Here is a 12,838-nt window from a genome sequence, read left to right as displayed (position 1 = left end):
TGCATTTTGTGAGCTTTCTGTAATGTCTGACATATCTAAGGACTGTAGTTTCTCCTGATATGGTTGCATATATATGTATACACACTTCTCAGAAGCTTAGTTCTTTTAGCTAAAATTCAGGTCAGTAGCTGAGGGTAAAGCTTCTTCTCCTAGGTCTCAAAAATAAAGGCAGGAGCACAAACTTGAGTGTAATTTGGGAAATAATAAACTTTAGCCACATCCTTCCTGTGGTTTTTGGAGTGGCCATATCCCAAGACCTTCAAGCAGATGTTTTAAAAATATGCTTCTAAGGCTCCATCACTGCCAATATCCCATAAGGACAATAGAAGCAGTTTTCCTGATTCTAAGCTTCTTACTTTTTCTTCTCTCTGCTAGCCAAATGAGTGAGGTTGCTTAAGGAGAAGGATCACCATAGAGGGCTTTTCAGCTCTACTGTTAAGCCTGGACTATTAAACAACCCGCCATTTATTAAGTGCCTACAATGTGCCAGGCACTGTGCTAAAATACTGGGGATACAAAAAAAAGAAAGAGACAGTCCCTGCCCTCTGGGAGTGTATAATTTAATAAGAGAAACAACATGTAAACAGATATACATGTATATATATACATATATATATATATATATATATATATATATATATCAAGCTAAAAACAGGATAAATAGGAAATAATTAACAGAGGGAGGGCACTAGAATTAAGAAGGATTGGGGAAGGCTTCCTGTAGAAAGTGGGATTTCAGTGAAAACTTAAAGGAAACCAGGGAGGTCAGTAGGCAGAGGAGAGGAAGGAGAGCCTTCCAGTCATGAGGGACAGTCAGAGAAAAGGCTTAGACCTGTGAAATGGAGTGTCTTGCTTGTGGAACAACCAGGAGGCCAGTGTCATTGAATCAAAGAGTACATGTTGGCGAGTAAGGTGTAAGACCAGAAAGGTGGAGGGTGTTAAGAAGGCCTTTGAATGCACACAAAGCATTTTACATTTGATCCTGGAGGCAATGGGGAGCCATTGGAATTTGTTGAGTAGAGAGGGTAATGATGGATTGGAGTGGGGAGAAGACTTGAGGCAAGCAGACCTACCAGCAGACTTTTGCAACAATCCAGATCTGAGGTGATGAGGGCCTATACTAGAGTGGTGGCAGTGTCAGAAAAGAAAAGAGGGACATATTCTAGAGACATTGCAAAGGTAAAATCAAAAGGTCTTGGCAACAGATTGATGATGGGATGGGTGAGAGATAGTGGGGAGTCAAAATGACTCCTAGGTTGGGAGTTGGGAGTCTGAGGGACAGGAAAGATGGTGTTGCCCTTTATAGTACTAGGGAAGGTAGAAGGGGGTGGGATCTAGGGAGAAAGGTATTAACTCCTGACTTGGACACAATGAGTTTAACATGCCCACTAGACATCCAGTTTGAGGTGTCTAAAAGGCAGTTGGACATGCATAATTATTTCTCCATTCAAAGTCCTCGGCCTTAATTACTGTGGACAACAAACGGTACATGGACTTTTCCACAGAACTTCTCACTTTTGCCCAGATTCTCCACGTATCTAGCCAGACCCCTGTTCTGCCATGCTCCTGGGGACTGTGGGATCCATTAAATCCATATTCACCACTAGGAAGTTGAGATCTGCAAGGTTGGGGAAAGTTCTACATTTCAATTCAATTTGAATCAACAAAGATTCATTATGTTCCAACTACATATATGAAGTGCATACATATATAATATGTATATATATTAGGTGCTAAATTCCAGAGATACAAAGACAAAAACAAAATAGTCCCTACTCTTAAGGAGATTACATTTTACCGTAGGGGAGGGCAAGGAAACAGCAACCATTCTCCCAGTCATTCAAAGTACATCTGGGAGACCCTACTCCTTTGTAATGTAAAGGAAAAAAAGTCTTGAACTTTGAAAACCTACCTTCACTGACTCGGGTAACGTCCAGACATTTTTTCCTAGCCTTAACTACAGAATAATTCAATTCAATTTAAGGCAATGTAATTAAGTAGTTATTTATTAATCACCTACCATGTGCCAAAATTAGACAGGTAGGTGGCACAGGTCTTGAGTCAGGAAGACACATCTTCCAGAGTTCAAATTTGGCCTTAGACATTTACCAGCTGTGTGACTGGTTTTCCTCAGTATCCTCATCTGTAAAATGAGCTCAACAGGGAAACGGCAAGCCACTCCAGTTTTTTTGCCCCAAAAAACCCAAATGGGGTCATGAAGAGTCAGATATGACTAAATTCAATTGAACAACAACATAAGGCCAAACAATTGTCCCTGAGGGAAACTTTTTCTGGAAGGGACACATGACTTTGTAAAGTAAACGCAAAGTAATTTCAAGATGTAGAGCTTGCTAGTAACTTTGCTTGTGTCATAAAAGAACCAAGTTGAAATTTCCATTTCTACATTACGTAAGCCTTATAAAACTTCTTCCCTTTCAACTCAAGGGAAGGTGGTAGCATAAATATTATTACTCCCGTTTTACAAATGGGGAAACTGAGGTTCAGAGAGGTGACTTTGCCAAAGGTCACATACCTAATTGGTGACAAAACCAGAAATTAAGACCTGCGTGGATGTCATATGATATGGCAATAAATACGTCACGTTAAGGCTGATTCCGACAGAACTAGCGTTTTTAAACTGGTGCTTTGAAAAGAAACCAGTGCATTTCTGGGTCTCCACAAGGGAAGATAATATCCCTTTCTGCTTAAGTAAAGGCATCGCCGAATCCAGCACCAAGCAGAACGTTTTTCAGCTCCTTCCTGAGTGGTGGGGTGCGTGTGGGTGGAGTACGCACCCGTTTTCCCTCTCTTCTCTTCTCTTCCCCCCCATCCCCAACCCCGCACTGGCTGCAGGCTATTCTCATTAAAATGATTGGAATTGACCACAGAGGCAGGGCTCAGTTAGCCTGGATTTGTTTCCCTGAAAGCCGGTCTTTTTTTTTAAACGCGCCAGCTCAGCAATTCAGCCACCTAGACACGCTAATTACTTGCCGTGCCTGTCAGCCTGGGTCTCTCAGCCTCTGCAATTAATGGCTCCGCTTTCAATAAGCAGAATTGCATTTGACTTCAAAGGAGGATCGAAAGGAAGATCGGAGCATTTTTATTATAGAGAGTTCCCTATGGGAGCGAGAGGACCATGTGTGGGCGGTAAAAATGAGCCGCTCCCTGGAAAGGGGATTGATTAGGAACGACACTGCGGTAACTGCCCACCGCAGCCCAGTCTACACTCCGCGGGCCCCCTTAGCCCCCCACATGCTCACCTGACTTCAGGAGCAGAATCTGATCGTTTTGACAGAGCTCCATGAAACCTGTGATCCTCTTCGCAAACTCCACCACGTATTGGATTGCGTGAGTGATCTGCACAGCACACTGTTGCCACAATGCCTCTCTGGTCTTCAAGAGAAAAAAACCACACACACACATCAAGAGTGAAAGAAGGAACAAAGACACTCCCTGGAGACTAGATAAGTGACATAGAATTGCTGGATTCCTGCTTATCTGTCCCCTGGGCCCCAAGGTGGGAATTTACAGGATCCTCTTAATAAGAGGGAGGGCTTTTGGTGTGAATGTATCAAAGGTGTTGTGCTGTCTCTGTTTGGACCTTAATAAACTAAAGTCATGGGAAAGTGAAAGGGACGAAAATGGGGAAAATGGCTTCCAGGACACCTAGTTTCTCAAAGCCACTTTTTCCCTTTCTTTTTTCCCCCCCTCTCTCCAAGAGATTCAACTTTTCTTCCTTAACTAGGGTAAAAGAAACTCTTTAGATTTATGGGTAAACCGGCATTTCACAGAGCTGGCCTTCTTGCTCCTGAATGGCCACTATATGCTAGCTGTTGAAATCTGTAGGCAGGTAGAAGCTCAGGTAGTATTTACAGGTAGATGGCTATCTAACATTAACCCAGCGACATTTCAAGGCAGTTGAAGTTCAAGCTATGTGATCCGGTGTATAAAGAGAGCACTGGACCTGAAATTAGGAAGTCGTAAGTTCTTTTCTGATCTCAGACTTTACTAGCTGTGTGACCACGGGTAAGTCAATTGCCTCTGTTTGCCTCAGTTTCCTCATCCTTTAAATGGGATTATAATAACACCTACCTCCTCAGGTTTTTATGAGGAACAAATGAGATAATTATGTGCAGTACCTGGTGAATAGTAAGGTCTTAATAAGTGTTTATTGAATTAAATTAGATGAAAAGCATTCAAGGATCCATATGAACAGAAAATTGAAGTCTCGCCCTAAAAAACAAAACTACCCAAAAAACAAAAAAACACTAGTATTTTAAACAAATGAAAACCACATTATTAATATCACAATAATATAGTGGGGTAAACTGACCAAGACTTCATGGGACCATGGAATTTTTGAGCCAGAGGAGATTGTAAAGATTTACTCCCTCATTTTTTTGGGAGAAGAAATTGAGAGTGAAAGAGTCAATTCCCCAAGGTTATACAACTTACATGTACTAGAGCTTTCAGAACCCCAGTCTTCACAAATTCTAGTCCAGGGTTCTTTATAACATTTAGTATTTTATCTAAAATATAATCATAGAACTTTAGAGTTGGAAGGGGTGTTTAAGATCACCTAAGAAAGTCCCTCAGTTTTTACAGATGAGGAAATGGAAACTTGGAAAGGAGAATTCTCTTGCTCAAGGTCAACTAAAATAATTTCTCCATCAGCAATAATAGTCTGTCCTGTAAACCGTGAAGTATGTTTTTCTTCTGCCTTCATAAGATGTGACAAGAAAATAATAGTATAATAGATGCAAAGCTGGTAGAGACTTTAGAAGATATCTAGTCCAACGCTTTCATTTTACAGATGAGGAAACTGAGGTTCAGAGATGAATTGACTTTGCTGAAGTCACACATGTAGCAAATGGCAAATTCCATGTTTGAACCCAGGCCCTCTGAGTCTAAAGCCTTTCCAGTATACTAGACTGATTTTGACTCCAAGACTCACACTGAATAAACTATCAGTGAATATCTTACAATGTTCTTCCTTAGACCACTTTCTCCCTATGCTTTCAGTGGATTAAAAAAATATTATTCAACTGTTCCTTCTGCCCATTCCTATTAGATCTCTTTCCCAACATGGTAAAATACCATTAAATGTTTTAAAGGTGGTGGCAGCAGGGATGAACAGCTACAAGATTACAGGAAACAGAGGTAAGGCTCTCCACAGTTTCTCCAAATACCTTGCTCTGATACGCCTTAATTTCTTCATATGTGTGAGTCTGCCAGGCTAGCTGGTGTAGTTCCTCCATGGTGTATTGACACGTCTCCAAATGGGACTTAATGATGTTCTGTGCAATTCGATCTAGGAGAAAGAAAAATCAATTTGTAGGTTTGGGAATAAAACTGTTCTCTCCAAGGAAATCAGCTTTACAAATATTTAATGTTTGAAAGCAATTTGGAAACATGCTATTGTGTCAGGAAGTTTTTTTTTTTCTTCTCCAAGCTCTCTCCACCTCAAAATCTCAAGGCAAATTATCCACTTGGATATTTTTCGGAATCATTCTGTCCATTAAGATGATGGGAACTTATACTTGGTGTCCCCTGCCTTGTATGCTTTCTGACCCACATTACTGTGATCCTTGCTAGTTGTTAAGATTTCACATTATTATTACTGTCATTATTGCTATCAAATTAAGCTAAAACAATTGTGCCTTATGTTGTTTGGGCTAAGAATACCCTAACAGTCTTAACACTTCCTTTGAAAACATCTTAAATGAGCGTGGAAAACATGAAAAGTTTTTAAAAGCAGCAATGAGCACCGTCTGTCTTCAGTTCCTTGAAGTTCAAATTTGGCTATGGTTAGTAGGAGGTCCCCTAAAAAAATCACGATCTGAGGGAATGGCTGGTGAGTACTTTGGGGAAGGTGCAGGAGGCAAGGGAACTGAATTCCTTTCTGACAAGGCAAGGGTTTTAGGTGGCATTTAATCTTCAGGTTGCCGACTGTGTTCTATGAAATGGAATCTAGGAGAACCTTCTTTTCCCAACCTCTCCCTGACTCTGATAATTTTCTTGACTTATCCTGAGACTAAGTAATGCTGAGATGTGAAAGAAATATTTAGTATGTAAAATTTGAGTCTCAACCATCCAAAGTCAGCATAGAAACAAAACTTCTCCTGAAGGATACTATGAACATGTGTTTGGATTAGAATTATGACATTCCAAACTTGGCCAGAAAACTTGATATATTAAAGAATATATTATAATTTAATTATTATATTTATATTATAATTAGATTATATTCATGTTATAATTAAATTAAATTAAATTTATATTATAATTAAATTTTATATACATACATACAATAATTAAATATATTAAAAGAAATATAGAAGCTAAGAAGAAAACCTTGTGGCTCATAATGGAAATCCCAGTAATATCTACTGGGTACTTAGATCAAAACTTTGAAAGTCCTCTTCCTCATATGAATTAAAAGCTTCCTATTTTAATCTCTAGGATTGGGTGAATTTCTTCACTCCAAGATTCTGAGTTTCAATTTAGCTCTAAGATCCCCTGGACTCCCCCTTACCTGTGTGGGAGATTCTGAGCTTTGAATCATGGTTCTTGACTAGAAAATGTCACTCACACTTAGCAGTCTCTTTCCCCTTACCTCTTTTGCTTTAAATTTCTAGTTAATTTTTGGCACATGCACTGTGTGTGCGTGCATGCGTGCGTGCGTGTGTATGTGTGTGTAGAAGTTTTCAGCATGAAGAAGCAAGATGTGATTCTATGAACAGAGGCAGGGCAGGGGCAGGGCAAAGATCATGGGCATCAAGAGCATTTCCTGATTGATGTATTTTCCAATAAGAGCCATAAAATAGCAACAAAAAACACTATCAGTGTTTTTTGTTAGTCAAATGCTAAATAGCAGTGCTCTTAGTTCCTGCATTTAACATTTTTAGTCTTGTATTACTTCCTGGTTTATATGATGCTTAAAAAATATCCCTACACTCATATCTCTGATGGCTTCACTGACTCCTCCTTTTACTTAAATCAGGATTCATTCAGTACTTGATCTATATTTTAATAAGAATGAATACTAGTGTAATAGTTCATAATTTATGTCTTGAGTCCAACTGAATGACAAGTATCTAAAACACACACAGAGTGTCTTAACAGTCTTAGTGTTGTTTTCAGTTTAAAACGTTAAGCTTAAAACCACATAAAACTTCTGCAGTGCCCTATGATTTTATGAAAACACATTTTTTTTTTTCTGGAAAAGTACTGAAAAGTCTGAAAAGAGTACTGAATTTGAAATTAGAAGTTGGTATGTGGTCATTTCCTATTTCCCCTAAAGGGGAAGTCCTTTAACTTCTCTTGAGCCTCAGTTTCCTCTTTTGTAAAATGGGGTTGGACTTGATGGTGGCATAGTGGATACTGAACTCGGTGTCAGGAACACCTAAATTCAACTCCTGACTCAGTTATTTGCTAGCTGTGTGACCCTGGGCAATCTGCTTAACCTCCCTGTGCCTCAGTTTCATCATCTGTTAAATGAGGAGATGGAATACAAGAGCTACTAAGGTCTCTTCCAGTGCTCAATCTTTTATCTTGTGTCGCTTTTGCACTCACTGTGGCCCCACCACTCAAAATGGTTGAATAGGAAAACAATTCTAACTAGTTCAGTCCAGTCCCTTTATCGCCATGCCACACTGCCCTTTCTCATTGCCTCTTGGGGCCAGAGGAACTGTCAAGACTTTGCCTGGAAAAGCAGAAAAGGCAAGAGTATATAAAGTCCTCTCCAGGGAACAGCCATGTGAGAAAGTCTAGACACAAAAGATAGAAGTAAAAGGGCAAAGGATATAGAAAATTTCTGGGCAATCATGTTCCCTTTGGTGCCTTTGATTGCTGTGGGAGCTCCTTCATGCCCACTTTGTGTCAGACCCTTTAACTGTCCCGTGCTACAAACTGCTGCATGCAGAAGTGTCTTAGGACAAGATCATACCAGGACAATGGGTTCTGAGGAGTTCGGCCAGGAAGATTTACTGACAGGTGGAATTCAAGCACCCAGAGAAGCGATGTTTATGAGTTACATTTGCTATACTCTTTTGGTCAATGGATGAAGCTGCTCTCTCATAGGTATAGGGAAGGGAACCTACTGAAAAAGACATTAAGAGTTTTCCCCTAGTTCAAGAGATTGTGTGTGTGTGTGTGTGTGTGTGTGTGTGTGTGCATATGTGCATGCACACGTGTGTGCATGCGTGCGTGCGTGTGTGTGTGTGTGTTGGGGCTAGGGAGTAAAGGAAGAGAGGGAAGGAGGGAGGTCAAGGAAGAAGAGATTTATTTCTCCTATTGATATGAAAGGTTGCAAACTATTTGAGGCCCTTAAAATAGTTAATTACCATAAAGAAACTAAAGGAAAAAAAATCTGCGAAATGGTGCATTTCTCTAACCTATGAGCTTATGAAAATGTTTCCTCCTTTGTAAAATGAGGGCATTAGACTACATAACCTCTGAGATCCTTTTTGGATTTAATCAAGGATCTCAAACCAATGAGTAGAAGGCTACATATAATTAGAGCTAACGTTTGTGTAGCATTTGCATAATACTGTATGTATGTCATCTCATTTGATCTTCAGAACAATCCTGTGAGGTAAAGGCTATTATTATCATCCCCATTTTACAGATGAGGAAACTGAGACAAGTTAAGTGACTTTGCCCAGGGTCACCTAGTATTTGAAAGTATTTGAGGTAAGATATAAGTTAAGGACTGTTGACTCTAAAACCAGCCCTTCTATCCGTTGCACCAGATACCTGGTAGATAGTAGTTTGAGCTTGAAATCAGGCATACCTGAGTTCAAATCCTACCTTAAAGCTTACTAGCTGGGACCCTAAGCAAATCACCTAATCTCTTTGAGCTTCAGTTTACTTTGAAGAGTAGTCATGAGGATCAAATGACATCATGAAAATAAAGCACTTTGTTAGTCAGATTACTATATAAGTAAGATCCTTATATCCTAGGATAATAATGGAATCGCCTATTTCCAAATGAGCAAGATCTTAATTGTGACAGAATGGTAGTTATCGTTCCTATCTAATGCAAAGGAAATGGCTTTGAACATGCAACCATTATAATTTAAGTTATATGGTAATTAAAAAAAAAAACTTAAAAAGATGAAAAGTTTTTCTCCTGAAGGAGTTTGTAGTCTAGATAAGGTATACTATTCTTCATAGTATAGAGATAAAACATTCCTATAAATGCCTAGGCAAGCAACTAGGTTGCACAGTGAATATAGCTCAAGTCCTGAAGTCAGAAAGTCTTGAGTTCAAATCTACCCTCAGAAACTTATTTACTTTATGACCCTGGACAAGACACTTACCTTCTATTTGCCTCAGTTCTCTCATCTGTAAAATGTTGATAATAATAGCACTTATTTCCCAGGGTTGTTGTGTTATTATCAAATGAGATAATATTTATAAAGCACTTAACACAGTGCCTGGCAAATAGAAAACACTACATAAATGCTAGCTATTATAATTATACTTTTCGGTGCCTCCAAGCAACTTTCTAAGACTTTACCATACAGAGAACAATATTCAACTACTTTGATACTGGAAGTTCTTTACCAGAAGTGCCCTACACCAGTGGTGTCAAGCTGAAATAGAAATGGGGTCCACTAAACCTTAAATGGGGAAACTATGTCATAAGGACTTCGTTTTAAAATTTAATATTATCTATGCTTTTAGTATATTTTTATTTGGTTAAATATTTCTCAAGTACATTTTAATCTAATTTAAGCCCAGTTGGGAATGCTATGGGCTTCAGCACTGTGTTTGACAACTCCACTATACACCAATGGAATCATAGATCTCCTTCCTCACTACCACCTTCATCATCATCACCATTGCCACCATCACTACTGTTACCATCACTACCACTACCAGTACTACCCATAATGAATGACCTTTTTCCCCTCCATAGTATTCTAGAATTAAATGAAGAGCAATAAATGAGTAGCTTTCCTACTAAATGAATAGCTTAGTTTGCTTGGTTAAAAAAATTGTAAAATAATCTGCTGATTTCTTAATTTGATGAACAAAAGGGGTTAAGCCAGCTTATTTTCGTGGGAAATAAATACATACCGAGAAGAAAGGTGACCGTATTTGTTTATAACTGAGAAATTGTATAATAAAGCTGCCGATTTCTTAATTCTATGTATGAAAAGGGGGTAAATCAGCTTACTTTCATAGGAAATAAATACACCAAGAGGAAAGGTGACAATTCTTTGTTTAAAACTGCAATTATATAAGAAATCTACTGATTTTTTAATTCTATGTATGAAAAGGGTTAAATCAACTTATTTTCATAGGAAATAAATATACTAGAGGAAAGGTGACAGTTCTTTGTTTATAACTGCGAAGTTACAAAATGAGGACCAGCTTGCAGCTTCCAAAATAGCAAATGACCTTCTGCATTTCTGATTTCAACCGCTCAGCTGGCTTTTCTCACTAAAAGAGCTTATTTTAGAATTCACTGGCCCTTTTCTGCAAGTGGTGCTCTCCAAAGGCTAGAATGTCGGGGATACATTCCTACTGAGACGGTAGCCTCATTGGAACCTCACATGCCAGCAGAGGCAGGAATGCTGAGGGTCTCTTTTAAAACCACCATTGTACTTGTTATTATCATGCCTGCCAATGACCCAGCTCTACCACCAGGAGAGAGAGAGAGCTGAGAATCAAAGACATACATAGCATTAGGGGAGTGACGCATATGAACTCCTGGTTTCTTTTGTTTTACTTTTCTCATGAGAAAAGATCCCAGTCTCTCCTCTTGGTGATTTGAACCACCCAGTTTTTTTTTTTTTAAACTTGGAGGTATACTTCCCAAAGCACTAATACTCAGCCTCAATTAACATGATTAATGAATTTTTAATTTGCCACTTACCCTTAGGATTTAGGAAGAGTAGCTGACTTCTCAGTTCAGCTTATACCCAAAGTGGAGTTCCTTTTGGGGATTCACTTTGAATTAATGCCAGAGTGCCTCCAGAGATTTGCTCAGGGCTCATACTCAGTATTTTCATTAGCTTTTCAGGATATCACAATCTACCTAAATCCAGGCTCTTAAGATTGTTTTCTACACAACAACAAAACAACTATGTAATAGGTTAAAAAAAATTCCAGATGTTCATTTGACCTATCTGATACCAACCTCTTTCCGACAAAACAAAGCAAAAGAACAACCCATCATCTTGGCTGTCATTTTTTCCTACACTCAATTGACTAGTTTTCTGTAGACAAAGCCTGAGGATTCAGGATATATCTGTAAAATGGGGACACTAATAGTATCTACCTCCTACTGTAGCTGTGAGGATAAATGGGATAATAACTGTAAAGTGCTAAGCACAGTTCCTGGTACATAGTAAGTGCTATATAAATATTACCTATTATTAATGATCACTGCCAACACTACCATCCTCATCATTGTTATTTTTAAGCTTTCTTTCAAGATTTGCTGTTTCTGAGATGAAAGTATCAGCACTGTTCAGTTTTTGAACCAATGACTAAAAAGCTACATATAATTATAGCTAATATTTGTGTAGCGCTTGCTTATTGCTGTATGTATGTCATCTCCTTTGATCCTCAGAGCAATCCTGTGAGTTAAGTGCTATTATTATCCCCATTTTACAGATAAAGAAGCTGAGGGAAGTTAAGTGACTTTGCCCAGGGTAACTTAGCTAGTAAGTATCTGACAAAAGATTTAAGTTAAGGACTACTGACTCTAAAACTAGCCCTTCTATCCATTGCACTACCTAGATACCTGTTAGATAGTAGTCTGAGTTTGAAATCAGGAATACCTGGGTTCTTTTATTGAGACAGATGTCCACCATTGTTATATTACCCCAAGGGGAAATAATAATCAGAGGGTGATAGATTTAGAACTGGAAGGGACCTTGAAAGTAATTTCTAGGGTCAAGTCTCTCATTTTACTTAAGAGGAAACTGAGGCCCAGAGAACATAAGCGATATATGGAATTAGACCCATGGGCTATCTCTCCCAGTATTTAGTTTGTGACAGTATCTACAAGGGACGTTTGTGGGAGGATATGCCCTGTATGACGTTAGCCTCAAAAGCATAGATAAAAATGGCAGAAAAACTCAAAAGATCAAAATAAAGTAACAAACTAAAACAAGACAGAATAAAAGGGAGGCTATGATGAACTATTTAAAATCATGAAATTACATCTAAAATCTGTCCTGATTTTTTTCTTTTCTTTAAGGACAATCTATCCAATTTCCCCTTTGGAAAGATCTGTGCACAACAGTGCTGCCTCTCTTGTGGCAGAGGTGGGCAAATATTCCTCCTTCACGTCCCATCCCTCTCTCTTTCCTCCTCACGCATACTTGTGACAACTATCTTGTTCCACATTTAGGAAGGTCTAGCTTCCTACTTACAGGTAAGAAAATTGAAAAAAAAAACTATCGTCTTAGGGACCCAGAGGGCAGTCAGGGGGCACAGCATAGTGGATAGAGATACTTACTACCTGTGTGACCCTTGGCAATTTACTTAACTCATTTTGCCTCAGTTTTCTCATTTGTAAAATGAGTTGGAAAAGGAAATGGAGAACTACTCCAATATCTTTGCCAAGAAAATCTCGCCAAGAGTCAGACACGACTGAAAATGACTGAATGACAACAAAAAGATATGTGGAAACTGAAGCAGAGAGATGAAATGAATTGCCCAATGTCCGTCACACAGGCAGCTGATGACAGAGCCAAGATTTGAACCTTGGTACTCCAAATTCAAACACTTGTGCTCTTTGTATTGTTTTGTGCCTAGCAAATGATCCCTGCTTACCTGGCACAGATAGTAGTCATCATATACTTTGAGTTTTGTA

General features: G+C 38.9%; 1 protein-coding gene across 2 annotated transcripts in view; it reads right to left on the bottom strand.

The window, feature by feature from the left end:
* RORB (RAR related orphan receptor B) overlaps window positions 1–12,838 on the bottom strand; it is a 239,654-nt gene that overhangs the window by 19,853 nt on the left and 206,963 nt on the right. For both annotated transcript variants that reach the window (XM_072597461.1, XM_072597463.1), the window contains 2 exons: window positions 5,190–5,311; window positions 3,261–3,393 (listed from right to left, as the gene is read on the bottom strand). In XM_072597461.1, the coding sequence (XP_072453562.1) occupies window positions 3,261–3,393; window positions 5,190–5,311 (255 nt within the window). The remainder of the gene's footprint in view (window positions 1–3,260; window positions 3,394–5,189; window positions 5,312–12,838) is intronic.

Source organism: Notamacropus eugenii, chromosome 3 (assembly GCF_028372415.1).
Source record: "Notamacropus eugenii isolate mMacEug1 chromosome 3, mMacEug1.pri_v2, whole genome shotgun sequence".
NCBI classification, from domain to species: Eukaryota; Metazoa; Chordata; class Mammalia; order Diprotodontia; family Macropodidae; genus Notamacropus; species Notamacropus eugenii.
This window is presented reverse-complemented; position numbering and strand designations above follow the sequence as displayed.